The sequence below is a fragment of the Ambystoma mexicanum genome, chromosome 4q, assembly GCF_040938575.1.
Source record: "Ambystoma mexicanum isolate Mex_15411 chromosome 4q, UKY_AmexF1_1, whole genome shotgun sequence".
In the NCBI taxonomy this organism is placed as follows: domain Eukaryota; kingdom Metazoa; phylum Chordata; class Amphibia; order Caudata; family Ambystomatidae; genus Ambystoma; species Ambystoma mexicanum.
In genome coordinates this window covers 714,045,739-714,065,587 of record NC_090928.1, presented here as the reverse complement: position 1 = coordinate 714,065,587, position 19,849 = coordinate 714,045,739, and the positions used below count along the sequence as shown (strand labels likewise).

The window sequence follows — 19,849 nt, the reverse complement described above, 5'->3', positions numbered from 1 at the left end:
TGTCACGTATTATTTCAAATACGTTAGCAACATGACAACTCTTGAGCCACTGTGGGGTCATTCAGATCCGGGATACCAGTGCCTTGTGCTGGGTATTCATTGCAAGAAGCAGTTTTATTCTGATGACAGATCCTTTATTCGAAAATATGAGAAGAAAATCCGCTTTGCCAATGGCTAGTTCTACAACGATTCATTTTCTGAGAGGTCAAGGCAGCCTTCTTAAATGTATACATAAAAGGGTGACATTGCAGATCTTAAAGTATTTGCATAATATGAGGATGGACGGTACTAATCAAGAGACTGCTTTCTGCACCAATTGACACCTCTGCTAACAGCCAAGATGGGTGCAGTGCAGATACAATCATGCAGGTGTTACTTAAGTCAGTACCAGCTTGGTAATGACCTGGGGCCCAAGTTTGCTCTGGCCTTTAAATAGTCCAGCGGTATTCAAACTGTGGGGTACGACCGCCCAGGGTTCCGCCGGTGCATCCCTAGGGGGCCCTGAGAGTTTACATTTTTTTTTGTTTTAGTTTGGAAGAAATGGGTAGTGGTGACTCACATGAACGGGCTGGAGCATGAAACTGTCTCAGGCAACAATTAAAAAGTGGCCCGCAGTTGTAAATGGATAGTCATTCCTTTAGTCACAGACTGGGCCTCATTACAACTATTGCGGTACGGTAACAATGGTGCTGGTAAGCTACCGGCACCCTTGCTACCTTACCGCCATAGTACGAGTTGTGCTTGCGGGTGCCTGACAGCCCGCCAGGTCTGACCTGGCAGGCCGTGCGGCACCCGCGAGAACAGCACGTCTGATGCACCGGCACAGTTATTAGCAGTGCCGGTGCATCCGAGCTCCCCATTCCCATTGAGCACTGTGGTGCTCAAATGGGAATGGGGATCTACCAGTACCGGCACCCGGGAAAGGGCAATTATCAGGTCCACCTAACTCGGCATGACCTGGTAATTGCCCATTCGTGGTTGCTGGACCTGGATGCAACTCCGGCGGCAGCCGTGTCGGTTTTACCGGCACAGCTACCGCCAGGGTTGTGATGAGACCCACTGTTTCAATAGAACCTAAGGGGGTGCTTTGTGTTAAAATGTAAGTAAATTGTGATATATTCAGCAACAATGGTGAAAATTACTAACTGCATAGTTAAGTAAGTCATCAAACTGGTCCAAATTGGCCAAAATCGTGGCCCATTTTTACTGGCCCACACTACGTTTTAAATTTTTTGTACAGGCATTGCCCTATAGGCCAGTCCGAGCCGGGCGGCTCATTCATAATGGCGAGGGGGCGCCCACCTAGTGGCCCCTCACCCATTATAGAGGAGCTAAGGGGCCAGCCCAGTGAAATAGCGAGCACTCGCTCAGCTGCTTTTCCAAGCTGATGGAGTACTCCTGGGCTGGCTGTCCCTTTGACAGTTCAGTTTAGTTCCCCAGCCGCACATGCTCACTGAGCCATGCAAGTGCTGGGGCGTTTTGCTTCGCTAGCATTCCATTGCTCATTGGAAATGCTGGCTGGGGCACTGCATGCCTGTATGTTCAACGGGGAGCTCCTGTGCCTCCGCGCACATACGGACAGAGCAGCCTGGAGCAGGGCGTTTCAGCACCCACACGCAGGCCAATGCAGAGGGTACATTTATGTTCATTGTTTTTATTTAAACATGTGTATGGATGCGTGTATGCTTATGGTATGAGTGTGTGCATGGTGATGGATGCTTGTGTGAATGATAGAGTGATTGCTGTATGAATGTGAGCGCCTTGCATACACACATAATCATGTTGATTGTGTTAGGCCCAGTGGGGCCCAGGGGGGCCCAGGGGACAGGGATGATATCTTTTTACTGGACATCTATCATAGATGTCCAGTAAAAAAAATGCCATACCCACCCCCTGGCCCCCCCAGCATCAATTGCAAACTGTTTGGCTATGTACCCATTGTTTTGTTAAAAGTATGCTGTACAATGCAACATTTTAAACCCATTATTTAAAAATAATTCACAGGGGGAAACCACCCCCACCCCGAACCCACCTTTATTGGTTCAGGCTCCACCACTATGCTCGGGTGCTATGGCATTTTTGGGGAAAATAGTTATGCCCCTCTACTTAAAAAAATCACCAGCCGCCACTGGCCCTCAGACTGTGTTGGGAACGGGAGGGGGGGAACCCAGGGACTATGGTGGGAGCACAATGGGCAGGAACCATGGGATAGTGGTGGGAGCAGAGTGGGGAGAGCCCAGGGTGTATGATGGGGTGGGGAGAGACCAGGGACTGGGTAGGAGTGGGATGAGGGAGCCCAGCGACTGTGATGGGAGCAGGTGACGGCGCGCAATACATAGTGTCCATTTGGCATTTCTGGGGGGTACCGACCTGCCCAAATTTTGCTCAGGGGGCCCCGGCCAATAAAAGTTTGAAGACCACTGACGTAGTCCCTGCCACAGTTACCAAGAGGTTATTAGCATGATGGCATGCTGTGCAAGGGTGTCAATTGCTTTTTTCCCGTTGTGAAATGACAAGGCAGCTGTTTCCCAAGTTTAAAAAACTGCAAAAGAATATGAGCTCCATGGCAAAAAGGCGAAGGGTGGTATTCTTTGTATATTTTGCAGTTCCACAGCAACCATCATGGACAGAGGAAAGAGGCAGTGCTGGAGGAGGAATGTGGTGACCTTGGCAGACAGAGGAGGTGACATGAATGTTAGTGAAGAGGTATGAGTGTAAGCAGGGATGGGTCGAGGGAGAGGTGTGGTTGGTGCCATAGGCTGGGATGGATGATGACTGCTACCAGTTCATCATGGGGGTCAGAGTGTGGTCTAGATCATGCGGTAAAGGACACATTCTGACTACCCCTATTGGCTGGGAGGCCACTCACACCTTCTTTTTGGTGCTAACAGCAGATATTGAACATGTAGCTGGTATTTTGATGTCATTTCTAGTATGATAGTGTATAACGATCAGTCTGTGAGAGAATATTTTTCCAGTCTTCGTTAGTGTCTGCAAATAGAATGTCTTTGACTTAAGGCTACCTTTGTCCAAATACTTAAGTGTGAAGAGAATTGAGATATGAACAGAGACATTCCCTCACCTGGAGCAGGCTGACTGTGAATGGGCTGTGCTGGTGCTTTTGGAGTCACTGAAGAAGCGTGGTTGACTCCATTTTCCGCCGGTGCAGGTCTAGGTTCACTGTTGGCTTCTGAGGGCGTCTCTCCCTGCTCAATCTAAGAAAGAAGAGGCATGATTAGTTCTGTTACAATTCTGAAACTCTCTTCTCTTAATGAAGTCAGGAAGAAAAGAAACCCAGAAAGGTTCATGTTCACACGATTCAAGGTACTTATGAATCTCTAGAGGCAGACTTGTTTTATAGAAGTATGGGGTCATTACAAGTATGGAGGTAGCAATGGCGCTATTAGCGCCATGGCTACGCCCATACCGCATACCGGGTCCGGGTTCCCTGAATGTGGAAATACGGGGCCATTCCAACCTTGGAGCACCCGGTATTTCCCATTCAGGGAACCCATCCCCATTCCCATTCGAGCCCCCATAGGGCTCAATGGGAATGGGGAGGGAGCTAACAACAGGCCCGTCAATAACGGGCCCATTGTTAGCTCCCTGGTCTGCTAGCGGGACCCGCTAAGGACGCCTGGTTTTACCAGGCGCCCTTTGCGGCTCCTGCAAGCAGACTCGTAATAGGGTGGTAAGGGGTTAACGGCGCCAGAATCATTACCGGCACCGTTGACCCCTTACCGCCCAGCTTGTAATGACCCCGTTATTCTTTTTGAGATGGTACTTCCACACCACACTCTTTAACTAACCCCCCCCCTTCCACCTACCTCACAAAAACACTTTGGGTAACTCTGTCTGTTTTTAGTACTCATCAATAAGAAACACAAACTGATTTCGCCCCTCTCTGTCCAAAATTACGGATATAGGTACTTCTCGGAATATTACACCTAACAAACATGTTGTAGGTCATTTAGGAATCACTGCCATGGAAGATCACATAACTCATATGTTTTCTTAGATACCATTGCATTTTATTAAGACACATAACAATTATTACTTTCCAGCACAACATGTGTGATATCAGTTAACACTCGTTAAAACATTCCCTTACATGACAAACTCTTAGTGAAATATAAGAATTTATACACGAAAAAGAGGACTACACAACATTAAATGGGGCAAGGATACAACAAAGGGATGACCATGTAGTGATGTCTAAATACTGCCAGACACTGGACAGGAGCTACTTTTTAAATGCTTCAAGCCCGTATAAGCGATTAAGAAAACTTTACGGACCTTCAGCCCTTAGTATTTGTATGGAAGGAAAAATCTCGGGGTTCGAAATCAAAACTGAGCGTCTCTACACGCCGTATCTATGTGTTGTGGTGGAAAGTAATAATTAGTATGTGTCTTAATAAAATGTAATGGTATCTAAGAAAACACATGAGTTATGTGATGTTCCATGGCGGTGATTCCTAAATGACCTACAAAATGTTTGTTAGGTGTAATATTCCGTGAAGTACCTATATCCGTAATTTTGGACAGAGACGGGGGGAAATCAGTTTTTGTTTCTTGTTGATGTTTTGAATTTTTCTCGTTTAAAAACTGCTCCCCCGTAAACAAAAATTGGTGAAAATACCCAATCTGTATTCCTTGTTTTTAGTACTGCCGGGTAACCTAGTATGCATCCCCAACTGTCGCTGTCATGTAACTAAGTATGCTTTTGTGCAACTAAGAACAATTGCTGTGACAGCACCACGATGCCTGTGGGCTGCTGCGTGCTCTCTAAATTTTAATAAATAAATAAATAAAATGACATGTACACAGCATTCTTCCACAGACCATGAGAGCACAACTTCCATAATTATGCTCAAAATGGGCACACGGACAGCAAAATGCTGGACAAGAAGACCGCATACCACCTTCCCATATCAAAACATCACCCCAACACTGATCCACTTCAATGCTGAAACTTTCTACATAGACACACAAAATGAACACAATATTTTGAATCGCACAACAATCCAATTCAGATGACTTAAGCAATGACCTTTTTTTGTACTACTGTCAAGTCTTCAAATCTATCGTTATCAATTGGCATACCTCAAATTGGAATCATTGGGCATACAAGTGCCTACAACCCACTGCATTCACAGCTACTATGGCGATGTAGCTTGTGGCACTCCCCTCCCGAATGCTACACTCTGCACCACTACAATCCCACTGGAACATTATGCTAGGGCCATCAGGGCAGTGTTAGGCTGCAACCGCAGACACTGATCCGGTGCCCAGTGCCACTAGAGAGCCCATGAGCCACTTAAATGAAGTAGATTTCTCTCCCAGTTTGCCTGTACTCGTGGGCCAGTCTCTGTCTTACCTCCTATACAGCAGTGTGTGTGATCTCTCACTTGGAGAAGGAAAACCCAGGGGGTGTGGGATGGGGCGGAGGTAGCAACTTATATCTACCACTGATGAATGCTGAGCTGGAAGAGAAGGCAGGAAACACAGTGCCCCGATACTCTAGATAGAAAGCCAAGACATCTGGCGCACCGCTTTGGGGGATCCCTCGACATGAAGTCGCTTTGCTCCACTTAGACTCGATATGCCCTATATTACCACAAAACACCAGTTGGCTAACAAGACAGGTTACACAATCCAATTAAATACCGAATTTCTCTCTCTGGATATTCTCTCCGAATTTCTGAATAATGTGCCAACCCCAACTTTCCCCAGGTCATTTCAAATGATTACACTTTTTCCGTTTCCTGTCCTTGAATGTGTGATATTGATGAAACAGACGTTGCTTTTCCAGAGCAGGTTGGGGGAAACATGTACAAGACTGCTGACCGATGACCAAAGACATTTAGGAAATGCCTAGGGTGAGAGGCAACTAGACTTTGCAAACACATGTGAGGGCAGGTGGTAACCTCTTTACCCCATGCTCTTTCCCGAGAATGTATGCCCCTCCTTTTCTCACATGCCAAATGATGCATCAAGTTGCAAACCTGTGTCACTTTACATACATTCTATAGTTAATGTTTACATTTCCCCTTCGGCAACTTTTTCGATATTTTAGCAACTCAATTCTAGCCACTAGGGACCAAACGGTTGAAATAGGGAACGCAAAATGTCAAACGCCCTCCGTTTTCTATTCGAACGAGTCTTAATTTCGTATATTATTCGTGTAGTCTGTGCGATACTCTGAGTAGTGAATCCTCACACTTCCTGTCAGCTGCATCAGGACATGGGCTACCCTGCATGAGCTCTGCTCGGTATATAATCAGATGCATACTGGTGCATACGATTGTCTTGGGCACCAATGAATAAATGGCCCACAGTTGCAAATGACTATTCATTTCTTTTGTGACAGACTGGTTGAGTAGTATCCAAGGGGGTGGTGGGGAGTTGATCAAATGTGATGCAAGCTGTGCCTTTTGAAGAATGTTTGTTTAGTAACACTGTCAAAACTACTAGCCACATGGTGAAGTAACTTGGCCACATGGGCCAAACTTGACCCACTCTTTTCGTTTTGTGTTTTTGGTTCAGGCATTGCCCTATTGCCCTATAGGCCAGTCCGAGACTGTAAAGAACCCACAGCATCCTTCCGGTACCAGTGGATGAGATGATCAGATTACGCCTGAGAGGTTGAGTTGCCATGGCACCTGCCTGGGCAGCTCTGGGCTTCTTGTCTAGTCTGCTACGTTTCTCTCTTTGGAGGCAATTACCACCAGTAGCCGGGCACAGCTTCCCCTACTTCTTTCTACTCCATTTCAGGATGTTAATTTGTCTCTTCAACCATGTGGATACTTAAGGTCCCAGACTAATTATTTTACACCGATTATGGTATTAATGCGATCTGCTTCAGTGGTCCTCTTATGATCCTATACAGCATGAACCTCGTTTAATACTGTCTAGTGACTCGATTTGCGAAGACCATTTCGTCCGCTTATGTTTCGCTCATTATTAATACCGCTGACATATTTGGGACATCAGTGAACAGAACTATCATTCTAAACAATGGTAGCAATCACCCCTGAGATTCTCTTGATTATTTCAAATGGCCGTGAAGAAAACACTGATATTAACAGTGAAGGGAGATTAAACTGTGCACGGATACAGTGTTAGATTGCCAACACAAAACATGCTATATTCATGTGAATATGACTTCACCTTTTCGCCACATCATCATATCTCACCTCCTTGCTTTGCGGCTTGCAATGCATACACCGCAAATTCTGTTCTGTCTTATTTGATATGAACTTATTCATTTACAGATTTCATATTACCCAGGTCCATTGTCTTCTGACACATTCGAAGGGGCAGGTTGTTCGTGCAACTGAGCAACGCACGGCTATTACTACGCTACGTTGCAATCAGAATAGTGGAATAACCCTGCGTGTGATATTGCAGGAACTGTTCAGCAGTGCAGTGCACATTTGCTCAATGTCTGGACTGCAACACAGATTGCCTAGGGGCAAGAAAGCATACACACAATACATTCAATTTCGTGCAAAGATTCTGTAAAATCGACAATCTGGCTGATCTAACTGGACAATTCCCAATGAACATTCATCCTTTCCAGAAAGGTATGCGTTTATCAAAACCAATGATGCGCGCTCTATTGTTGGAGGGTGGATTTCCACCTGGGTACATGCTGCTTTAGGTATCAGAAAGTCAAACTTTGGAAACGGAGACCTAGGGCTCTTTTAGGATTGTATTTAGATGCAGGTTTTCACTCTCCTAGCTCATTGTCTAAGCTCTCACCAAACACCACTTCTCTGTAAATTTACTAGGGTGTCATGGTAGGACCCACCAGATTATCAGAAAATGGCATATGTTCCATGCAGAGTATGGTGAGGTCTCAATGCTGTTGCCTAGAATTCTTCCCATGGCTGGTTTCCAGTGTGCTAGGCTTCAAATCGTTGGTCCCAATGTACCACGGGTGAACACGAGTGCGGAGGAGAGTCTCAAGGAGATGGAAGGGGAGCTAAGGCTGTACGTATGGGTTCACCCCACAGGCGTACAGATTACAGAAGCCAGGTCCTCAGATGGCTTTAAACTGAGCCACTCAGCAGACAGAAATCCACACAGCATTAACCAGTGTTTTCCCCAAAGAAGGCAGACTACCCCACCCCCATTGTAGCCACTGCAGCCCATGTCTTGGCCGCAGTGGATATCTCATCATACTCACATTATCAAAATGCATTCGATCATCTCTGCTCCTTCAGCCAGGTCCTATTCCCACCTTTACGTCATCCAAATCACATACTGAATTCAGCCAGATGTCTCCCATTTAAAATCAGCACATAACACCACTTCAACAGTACACCACCCACCTCCACTTCGACCATTTTGCGCCAACCACCACTAATTCAATGAAATCATCGCCACCAGTTCAGCGATATTTCTGGAACTGACCACAACCTCAACCAGTAGAATACCGGTCTAAATGAAACCTCTTTCTGGATTGGTCTGAGGCCCAGTTCTAAATAGATGGGGATACTCAGGCATGATTTTGACAACCCTATATCTTTTTTCATGAAAGATGTTTCTGCCAGATCCAATTTGTTGTTAGCCGAGTGGCCCCTGATTTCAGCCTCGTATATGCCTGCTGCCTTGTCTGGGCTGTGAACATTTTGATGGCAGGCGAGAGGGGGCATTGGCCGTGTGTATTAAAAAATCTCAGTATTGCCCCCCGCCCCCATATTTTTTCAAAGCCAGTCTAGGTTTTAACATCTGTAATGGCCAGTTGCACTGTTCGTTAAATCTCACACCTAGATAATGATATTGATTCACTTGCTCGAGGGGGGAGGTATTAATAGCTATCCTATATTTCAAAAATTTAATAAAGTTTGGCCAGAAACCAATAGCTCCATGTTTATCTCAAGATGGAAATCCAAGCATTTCTCTGTGAAAGCCTCGAGCGTGGTCATAAGCCCCTTTACAGATGTTGCTAAGAGGACTGTATCTTCTACAAAGTGAAGTATTGAGCAGGCTTCTTGGCCCAGCTTCGGGCAATAAAGGCATTGCATCCTAACATAGCAAACCACTTTGTCAATATATATCAGAAAGAGGAGAGGGGCAAGGGTGCATCCCTGCCTCATTCCTCTGGTTACCATTTCTGCCCCCCCCCAGCCTCCAGTGGACTGAGGCGGAATTGTTAGCATAGAGTTGAATTATTATCAGTAGGAGGCCCAAAGGTAGCCCCCTTTCTGTCAGTATTGGCCAGAGTGTCTCCCATGACTCGCTGTCAAACACGGTCCTGAGGTCGACAAAGGCAGAAAATCTTTTTAAGGGCCACATTTTTCTGCATGATCATGTGGAGGTGAAAGGCCTGGTCCATTGTACTTATCTTTGGAAGGAACCCAGGTTGCAATTGGTCAATCACATTTCCCTGTATTGCCCACTCTTGTAGGTGCTCAGAGATGGCTCTGGTGAATACTTTACCCAGTCCATCCAGTAAATAAATTGGCATTAATTGTTTTGGGTCCTTCCTCTTTCCCTTCTCATAAATCAGGATTATTACTGCATGTTGCCAGGAGGGGGGGAGGAGCCCTATTCAACTTGAGGCTTGTATTGAAAATAAGCCATAGGATGGGTGCCTATACCATTGGTTTGCTTTTGATTAGATCGATGGGGATTAGGGCTGGACCCTGGGCCTTCCCCCACTTCTGGGTTGATATTGCATTGCGAACCTCCATAACTCTAAATGGATTGGGTCGATGTCATTCCCTCTGCCCTGGTTTTGTTGGTATGTTCACTGTTCAGGTGGTGGATCCGCCCTTTCATAGAGGTTGTTTAAGAGTTTCTTCCAGGTGTTAGGGCTTATATTGACCACCACACTCCTTTCATGCCCTTCTTTATACCCGCTCACTAACCTCCAAAATGTGCGCGAAACTCCAGATTGTGAGGCTTCCTGCATTTTGTCCCATTGATGTCGTACGTAGCATCATTTTTTACTTCTATCAGGGATTTGAAGATTGGACTGAGTGATCTCAGCTCAGCCCTACCTGGGCCCTGGCGTCTTTTTAGACAGTTAAAAATTTCAGAAATCGCTATTCTACAATCCTCGTCAAACCAAGGATGAGGTTGTATTGCGTGTTTTTTTACACTATTACTCAGTCACATCAACCTACACTACTACAACTGTAGTCAGATCTCTTATATCACTACTTCAACCAGCTCTCACCATCACACCTTCAGGCAAACAATATTGACTCCTCCACCACAGTCAATGTGTGCTGCTATCACACTGCAGACCCCCTGCAAGGGCACCTTCATAATGCAGCCAGCATTACACACCCTTAAAGTCACATTACATCCCTGGCCAATTTAATCAAATCTAGATCTCTCCATTGCACACAATCCAGACCCTGTTCGGTGCCACAGCCTTATTCCACCCTCACTGCCCCACCAGGTCCAACGTTCACTGTAATCAGATTACACCAATACTGTCACCTTATCTTACTTCTCTGCTAGCAAGAAAGCAACTCCCTGCCACACTTAATCCTCGTGTCATCCCATCACATCAGCTAGATCTCACCTCCCTGTGCCACACAAGTCAGATCTCAACTTGCAGTACCAGAGCATCTAAATCCCTCCTCCCTGCCACAACATCAGCCAGATCAGACCTCCCTGTTACCGCAATAGCCAAATTCAAAATTCACACCACTGCTTGTCCATCAAATGTGCCCCCCCCCCCTTGTCTGGTGGGGAAATGGTGCCCCTTATCTGTACCCATATTGACTTCTACTTGCTGCCATTTGGAACCTTGTCCTATCTTTACATTTATTCTTCCATGATGGATGGCCCTCTCCCAAGTCCACACTTCCGCCTGGGTGCTCTCGCTGTTGTCTCTCGTTCCTGTCACTGCCCGAGTGCACTCCATACCAAGCAGTCATCCGTGTCCTGCATTGAAGATTCCTGAATTCAGGACTCACTCTGTGCCACTCCAATCTCGTTCATCATCCCCTTTAGGCAGCATGTTCCCTGTTTAATTAATGTTTTGTGGCAAAAAGCGGTGCTATGTTTGTCTCCTTCCTGAGCATACGATTTCAGTACCTGACAACTGTCTATCCAAATCCCGCAGAAAGGATTACCATTTTGTTTTTGCCAATGCTTGATTTAACATGGTTCAGCAATTCTAGCAATAATCTTTCGCCAGAACTTTGAATAATGTGTGTCTTTACTGTTGGGTGAACTTTCTTGTTTTAGAGTTTAAGAAGTAACTGCAGAGCTTGCACTCAAAAAATCCTCTCACATTTGATTAATTCATTTACTTGAATGTTGCTTTGTTATGGAACATTATGTGTTGCATTGTCCCCTGGCAAACATTGTGATATTGTGGCTATTTTAGGTAACATTAGAACAAAAGCTCTCAAGGGCTTACCAATGAGGGAGAAGAAAATACATGACTGAAAAAGCAGACACTGCTATCAGTTGAGATTAATAGAGTTAACCACCACAGCATCATCTCCATCACCACCACTGCCATATCAATGATGGCATAGAAAAACATATCACAAATAAAACACGTGTATGGGGTTGCTATTGGTACTCTTGTTCAGAGAGGAATTGCCACAGCATTTCGGTGCTGGACTGCCCATGTGGGCGGGACAAAGGCTGATATGCAAATGGGTATTTCCCATCTGTGAAAGGTACAGTGAGCAAAAAGCGTGTGTTGCAAACTCTCATCTCAGAACAGGTTATCATGCCATGTTCTTTCTGGAGAGGAGCGCCTGCTACCTTTTTTGAAATATTTGCAAGGAACTTGTGGTTGGTCACCCTGACTTACCTGGGGGCAACCAGACATGGACTCCCTGCTCACTGTGCTCAGAGAGGCCCAGCTTCACCTCACTGATGATGCCCAACAAGGCTGAAACACATGTATGGGGTTGCTGTTGGTACTCTTGTTCAGAGAGGAATTGCCATAGCATTTCGGTGCTGGACTGCCTGTGTGGGCGGGACAAAGACTGATATGTAAATGGATATTTCCCATCTGTGAAAGGTACAGTGAGCAAAAAGCGTGTGTTGCAACGCTCATCTCAGAGCAGGTTATCATGCCATGTTCTTTCTGGAGAGGCACGCTTGCTACATTTTGTGAAATAAAGCTTTGTGGAACATCCATAGTCCATACATTCCTATGTATATACATTTGGCGCATCTCTGCAATCTATTCACTACATAGCCAGCTTTATGATTAATGTGTCTGCTTGCATTACTGCATCTGTACAATTGTAAAATGACTTTGCATTTTCTTAATCATTTTTGTAGCATGAGCATCTTCATCTCGAGCCGGAAATGTTGCTGATCTTTAACACCTCCTCTTTAGATCCTACCAAATGTCTACAGTCTTCAGCCTCTTGCCTCTTTTCTGGGTGCATCACTCCTGCTTCACATAGCGACATTCATCACTAGTCTTCTTTCTTGCTCATGTTCACCCTTCCTGCTGGATTTCATTCAAATGGACATCATATTTTCCTGAGTGCATACATGGTTTCCTCAATGGGTACCTTACTTCCATGAATCTTTGCAGTACAGGCAATCAACCATCTACTACTTTGGTACCAACAACCACTACCACTACAGCTACATTGACACAGATCGAGGGGAATTAACAACACTGGCCACTCCCAGTGCAAGCTCGAAGCATGTAACATTGGTGGCAGCCCTGCCAACAGCATGGATGAATATGAGGAGACAGCACGTATTACACTTCAGCCACTGCTAACAGCTGCATGGCCCGGGATAAAAGGTGGGTGGGTGTTCAGTGTTTGTTTGTAAACGCGGCTAGTAGAAAAGAAAGTGATTAACTGGTCTAAAAAATGTTCTCTCTTTATTTCTCTCTCACTCTCTCTCTCTCTGCACCTCCTTTATACTTGTGCCTCTCTTGGCCTCACCCTATGTCCTTGTTTCGTTGCATGTTGGTAGGAGTCACATTGCCATGTGCATATAGGCTAGAGCTATCCCAGCCATTGCTGATAACTGCAGAGCCAAAGAAAGCAACAGACAGCTCAGTGAGAGGAGGATTTGTTTTTTTTCAAAAGCAACTTAGTAAAAAAAAAACAAAAAGGAAATTGTTTGATTGTACTGAAATTGCAAATTGGCTCTTTTTAAAACTTCACAATGCTTATTTATAATGACCACTTCCAGAAAAGAATGTATTCATAGCTCTAATTAACATTTGAATTACTAAGCTCATTATCAAGAGTAAGAATAGCCATATGAATGATTTCCGATACAGGGTTATCACTCCAAGATTAACAGTTTCCTATACTTGTATTATATTCTTCAAAATATCCCTTAGAGCAAGAATAAGGGGACGAATAGCATCAGCAAAGGTTCCAGCTTGCTATGCATAGTTAAAAAATAAAAAATATGACAAGTGTCTGTGATAAAAAGACTGCATGCTTGAATCACTAAGTACCTAATGCACACTGGGATCATTTCACTTTTCACAACACTCACCATAACATTTTAATGTTTTCGTCTTGGAAGCATATATACTGATTCAGAAAGCTTTAAGCTATGGTTGTTTGGATGTAAGCATACAATGGCTGTGATCTTAATCACTTCTTTGGTATCAAATCTTAATGCAAGAACGGTTGTGTGTGTGTTCAAGTCCCAGTAAACAAACATCCATCATAATCAAATGATATATATATATATATATATATAAATATTTTCACTGAAAAAACTTTTATGATGCCATCTTTGATGTCCTGGGTGTTAGTCTTAGCAGTGCACAGTGGTGGCGCGAGTTATGGTTACCATAACTGGCGAATTTCAGGGGGTTTTCAGTTTTACTTTGAACCATAACGTCCCTTTAACAAAGTTTTTTCACTGAATTTCATAGGTTTTTAGTAGCGCAACTTAACCATAACGTCACTTTAACAAAGTTTTTTTACTGAATTTCATAGGTTTTTAGTAGCGAAACTTAACCATAACATCCCTTTAACAAAGTCTTTTTACTGAATTTCCTAGGTTTTTATTAGTGTAACTTAACCAAAACATCCCTTTAACAAAATGTTTTCTGTGAATTTCATAGGCTTTATGAGTGAAAATGTTTCATTATATTACATCACTGTATATTTATACTTTCTCTTTTAACATATATGAAAGAACTGTAAAACTCCTTTAACAAACACATTTCTTTGCAACGCATACTGATGGGTGTGGTTATCAGCAGCGTATGCTGGGGAAGCAAGTCATGGTTGAATTGCCTAAGGAATGAGGTTTGACCATGACCCCACCCCTATCAAACAACCCCTGTTATCCACTGCACCTAGTCTGCATCCTAGTTCAGTGTCGACTACACACTCGTAATGTGACCAATGGGCAGTGCTCATGGCTTGCAGCCATGGCCAGTCTTCACAATTCATGGGGCATGGGTTTCGGCTTTGCCGCCTTCCCCAATAGGCAAATCTGAGTAGACATTTGTACTTGCTGATGGCCAGACCCACTGCATAGGCAACAATGTTATATCTCTATTTTATATACTATCAAAAATGTAAAACACAGGACAGATTTTCAAAAGCATGCCTTCAGGTCCTTGCTGATGCTGCTCACACAAGATTGCTGCAATCCCGTCCAGCACTTCGGGCTGCTGCCGCAAGGAGAATTTATTTCCTCCATTTAAACCTAGGGCTTCAGCGATGCCACATGCCCCAATAAGTAAATCAGAGTAGCATACTTCCTTGCCGAGGGCCAGGCCTACTGTCCATGCACCAAAGTTATATCACTATTATTTGCACTTACATGTTGACGCTTTGGAATAATAAAACACAAGACAGATTTGCAAAAGCATGCTTTCAGGTCCTTGCTGACGCTCCCCGTGCAGGTTTGTTGTTATCCAGTCCAGCACTTCAGGCTGTAGCCGCAAGCATAATATTGTACACCTTTCAAACCTAGTGCTTCAGTCATGCCGCACGCCCCAATAAGCAAATCACAGTACACATTTGTCCTTGTTCAGGGCCAGGCCGATTGCATAGGCACCAATTTATATCACCATTTTTTGTACTTATATTTTGACACTTTAGCAAAAATAAAACAGGGGACAGATTTGCAAAACCATGCTTTGAGGTCCTTGCTGGTGCTCCTTGGGAATGTTTGCTGCAATCCTGTCTAGCACTTCGGTCTGTAGCCACAACCAGAATGTCTTTTCCCATTCAAACCTACTCCAATTTCCAAGAACTTTACCACATTGCCAGTGCCTTGTGGCCATGCACATTTTAACCTCATTGCCGGTCCTTTGTGGTCATGGCCAGGTGCCACATTGTCCAGGTTCCCGGATAATCTGGCCACTACTCATAGCCACAGGCTATACCTAAGTCACCAAAGGTATATCACTTTTTTGTACCTAAATTATGACACTTTTCAAAAAATAAAACATGTACACATTTGCAAAGCCATGCTTCCGGGTCCTTGCAATGCTCCTTGCACAAATTTGCATTGTGTTAATTTGATTTTATTGAAGACATGCATAAACCTGCTTTTAATACCATTTTTGATTTTATAACTACCCTTGAAACTCACCTGTTATTCTGATACACGAGTATGATTTGAAACAGAAGCCTATGCTTTCTACACACTCACGGGTAATAAGACTACATTACCCAGCACTCCTTGTAGTCCCGGGCCTATTTCTGTTTAAACTTACCACAAATGTGCCAGCACGAAAGAGTCTAGCCGGTGTGTGCTGGTCCGTGATCGGGCCGTGAAGACGTGATATGCGTCTCCGCTCTCTTCTATTATGGGAATTCAGGAAGTGCTAGCTGCCATTATCGCAGCAAGAAATGCATCCCTGTTGAGAACGCAAGTTGGAGAGAATTCTAGATGGAACGCTGTATCTCATGATGCTGATTTGCAAGGTACTGTTCACCAATTGTCTATGTTGAATCCCCTTTATATATCTAATAACAATCCTTGTAACACGGCATTGCCTGGCGTGCCTCTATTGCAACCATTGCACGAAGAAGAGCTCCCAATTTGTGACTTAGTTAATACAAATAGGTCTATAGAGGAAATTCAACCTACCAATGTTAAATCTGCTGTGGTTCGACTGACTATTCCTATACATCACCTTAAATGCCTCCTACTTAATACACGTTCCCTCATCAAACATGCTCATGAGGTTCATTCTTATATTACAGATAATAACATAGATATATGTGCATTAACAGAAACTTGGAAATCTATAGCTGCAGGTCCCTCACTGGATATAGCCATCCCTGAGGGATATGCTATGCTACGCCATGATAGAGCAGAAGGTAGGGGGGTGGAGTAGCATTTATTTTTAAGGCTGACTTTCATATCTGGGAAATACAAAACCGTACTTTGGAGGGCATAGAATCTCTGCATGTGAAACTCGGTATGAATGCATAAGCTGCCCTTAATCGTGTCCTAATTTACAAACCTCCATCTTGCAAGGAGGATTTTATATCAGCACTTTCGATTGTCCTATTGTCCTTTTTGAAACCTACTTCCAGATGCCTTCTCATGGGTGATTAGCAACTTGTGGTTGGATCACCCAGAAGATTTCTTGGCCGCAGATATGGAGAAGGGCTTATGGGAATTGGGTTTTGAACAAAGGGTGCGAGTTCCAACACACCTTTTGGGCCACACCCTTGATTGGATCTCAACTACTAATATCCAGAGTAAGGACTTTGAGATATTACCATGCCCATGGTCTGACCACTCATTTATACACTTTTCTATAACAGCAGATTTTCCTCTGAAGAATAAGTATAAATGTCTGATGGGCCCTCAGGTTAGAAATACCAAATTTATGACCAGGGAGAAGATTTTTCTTCTACTAGTTCCAGGGCTGGAATTCGCTAAGGAGGACTCGGCAGCATCTATGTCATAGGCTATTACTGCTAACCTGAGTTACATCAGTAGTACCTTGGAACCTTTAAAACAGCAAAAAAGTATAATCGAATGAACTAGTAAAGCCTGGTTTACACCAGAATTACAAAAGAGTAAATCTCTGATGACAAAGTATATTTCACCTGGAGAAAAAAATCCTCTACCTGAGCATCTAGTCACATATAAAGCAGCCACAAAATGGTTGGGCACCGGCTCTGCCAACACATCATCCCATAACGTGCCAGGTTGCCATGGTTTAGGGAGCCCTAGGGATTCTTCAGTTGGCATTCCAATGATTCCTTTTTCTTTGGTGAAGGTGAATGCCTGACTCTATGGATGATAAAAGCCTGCCAGAATACCACCCAGGAGGCGTTCCTTGTAGCCATTCTAAGACACTGGTTCAAGGAGAGGACTTATGATGAAATGGGCCAGCTGTCAACTAAAAGAAACATACACAGCGAGACCTGCATACAGGAGAAGTTAATCCAAGAACAACAGCTGGACCAACATCCGACAATTCCCATGGTGCATACAAAATTGACATGTCTACACATTTGCATACATTTAGACATGAACTACTGCATGCTGCCTCCCACACCAACTTACAGAGCTCCACTGCTCATCCTACCAGGCACTTCAAAGGTAAGGGAACACTGGCCAAGAGGGAGACTTAGTAAAATGGTCCAACTCCAGGAAAGAAACAAAGTACTATCATTCCAGGAAGTGAATACTGGATAGGGGATACAGGAATGTGAAAGGGCCAGGCATCAGCTTGTAAAGAAAAAAGAAAACACAGAAAAGTCAATTCCTACAGTTACTGGGCAACACAGAATCTTTTGTCCAGATATTGAAATCTAAGCATCATATCAGTATTATGCTCATATAAAACCGTCATATACTCTGGGAGTGAATGCTCAGAAAAGACTAGAGATTCATGGGAAGTAGATTGCCATATGAACTGATGAGAGAGCTTTGGCTGAGACACTGGGAAGAAGGATGTATATGGTTTGGCTGTGGCAAATTTTTTGCAGCTGAATAACTGTAGTCAAATCGTCCGCAAAGCCAATATTGCCGCAGCCAAATCCGCCCAAATAAAAAAAATACCCACCCCTATACACCCCCGCATGCATACCCCCATCCACCCCTAATTACCTTTTCACCGTCTGCTCATCTTCTAACCCTACTGCGTCGGAGCCGTCCCTCCTACTTGGGTCAGATCCGACGCTGCAGGTACCGCTTTTTCTTTATTTTTTTCCGGGGGACACCCCTGCTAACCCCAAAAGCAATCACTACCGAACATGGGGAGTGGGGGACAACCCCGCACCCCTGCTGCCCATGTTTGGTAGTGATTACCCAAACTGATCCTTTACAAACGATCGAATAGTACTGGCCGAATTCGGCCAGATTTACCATACGATCATTTGTAAACTATCAATTTGGGTAATACCGAGAAGAATTAAGGCGGTAAGTCTTACATTGGAAAAGAAAGAAAGAAAGAAAGAAAGAAAGAAAGAAAGAAAGAAAGAAAGAAAGAAAGAAAGAAAGAAAGAAAGAAAGAAAGAAAGAAAGAAAGAAGGAAAGAAAGAAGGAAAGACATAGGGCCTGATTTGCGGAGCAGTGTTCAATGGGACTTTTGTAAATCAGGCCCTCAGACTCAGCAGTGAATAGTCTTGCGTGCACACTGGTCTACTGTACATCAGAGAGGTTTGTAGCCCGACTATACTTGCTGGGGATGTCAAAAGATGAAAGCAAACATTAAATCACATTCTTTTCTCTTACCCGACAACACAATTTTAATGGGAAGAAGTAGGTCAGCAAATATCACATACAAAAAGCCAGACACTTGAGGTTTTGAGAGAGGAGCTGTTGTCCAATGCCAGGCCAACATTCAAGGAAATCAGCACCAATGAAAGTACGTGTTCAATACGGGCAGTGATGGTGGATAAAAAGAACTGGAACTTGTAACGAACATGTCCGTGGTTTTGAAGCTATTTGGGGAACGTTTCTGGAATGTCTGCAGTGACTGTATCGTGTACTGGAAACGTGTGGATTCACAGCATATCGAATGTTGAATTGGCTATTGCAGGATGTCACCTTTGCATTCCTCTCTTAGCCCCTTTTCTGTCAAGAGCTGTCAATGCCAATATGTGGTGCATTGTCTGAGCCACAGTCTGACTTCATCTTAGATATATTCTTTTTCTTCTTTATTTGGCAATCTTTCTTAGTGTGATTGTACCTTTTATTTGAGATGCAATGACTATGATATATGGCTATGACGTTCAAATAAAGGACAGCCAACTACATACATGCCATTTAAAAAATATATATTCTTCATTAATGGTAATACTTCCTGTGTTCACGTTTTCTTGTGATGTATTACGATTCTATTGTGGTATTATGCATGTACAAGCATTTCTGAAATGACAATAATCTGCTACTTTGAGCAACATGCAGAGTTAGTCCATTATAAAGAAGAACCTATGCTTACATCTGTTAGAAAATAAATACTCTAAATGTTAATATAGGTTTGTGTAGAAATGCACCTATCTTCCAGATACTGAAATTGGAGTCGTTGTTTCAGCATATTTTCAGGCAGGGACTGCCCTCTTGTGTTATTCTATCGAACTACATTCATCTCAAAGGACACACTGATGAAATGTGTATACACATAGGAAGATGCTATGAAAATATATCAGGTAGTAGTGATACATAGAGGGAAATAACTTATATTAAATGAAAGCACTTTGTTAAAGGGACGTTATGTTTACAAGTAAAACTGAAAAACCTCAGAAATTCGCCAGGTATGCTAAGGTAAGCCACCACAATTTGTGCCACCACCGTGCAGTGCTAAGACTAACACCCAGGACGTCAAAGATGAACTCACAAATGTCATTGATGACATCACTGATGACATCACATATCTGGGCCACTTCATTTTGTTTACTAACATGATTAGGCTGGTTTTTTGTTTTTACTAACAATT

At 43.8% G+C, this 19,849-nt stretch overlaps 1 protein-coding gene across 11 annotated transcripts in view; it reads right to left on the bottom strand.

Moving 5' to 3' along the window:
- Positions 1-19,849, bottom strand: part of PLCB1 (phospholipase C beta 1) — a 3,004,223-nt gene that overhangs the window by 652,058 nt on the left and 2,332,316 nt on the right. For all 11 annotated transcript variants that reach the window (XM_069608284.1, XM_069608285.1, XM_069608286.1 and 8 more), the window contains one exon: positions 3,083-3,215. In XM_069608284.1, coding sequence (XP_069464385.1) covers positions 3,083-3,215 — 133 coding nt within the window. The remainder of the gene's footprint in view (positions 1-3,082; positions 3,216-19,849) is intronic.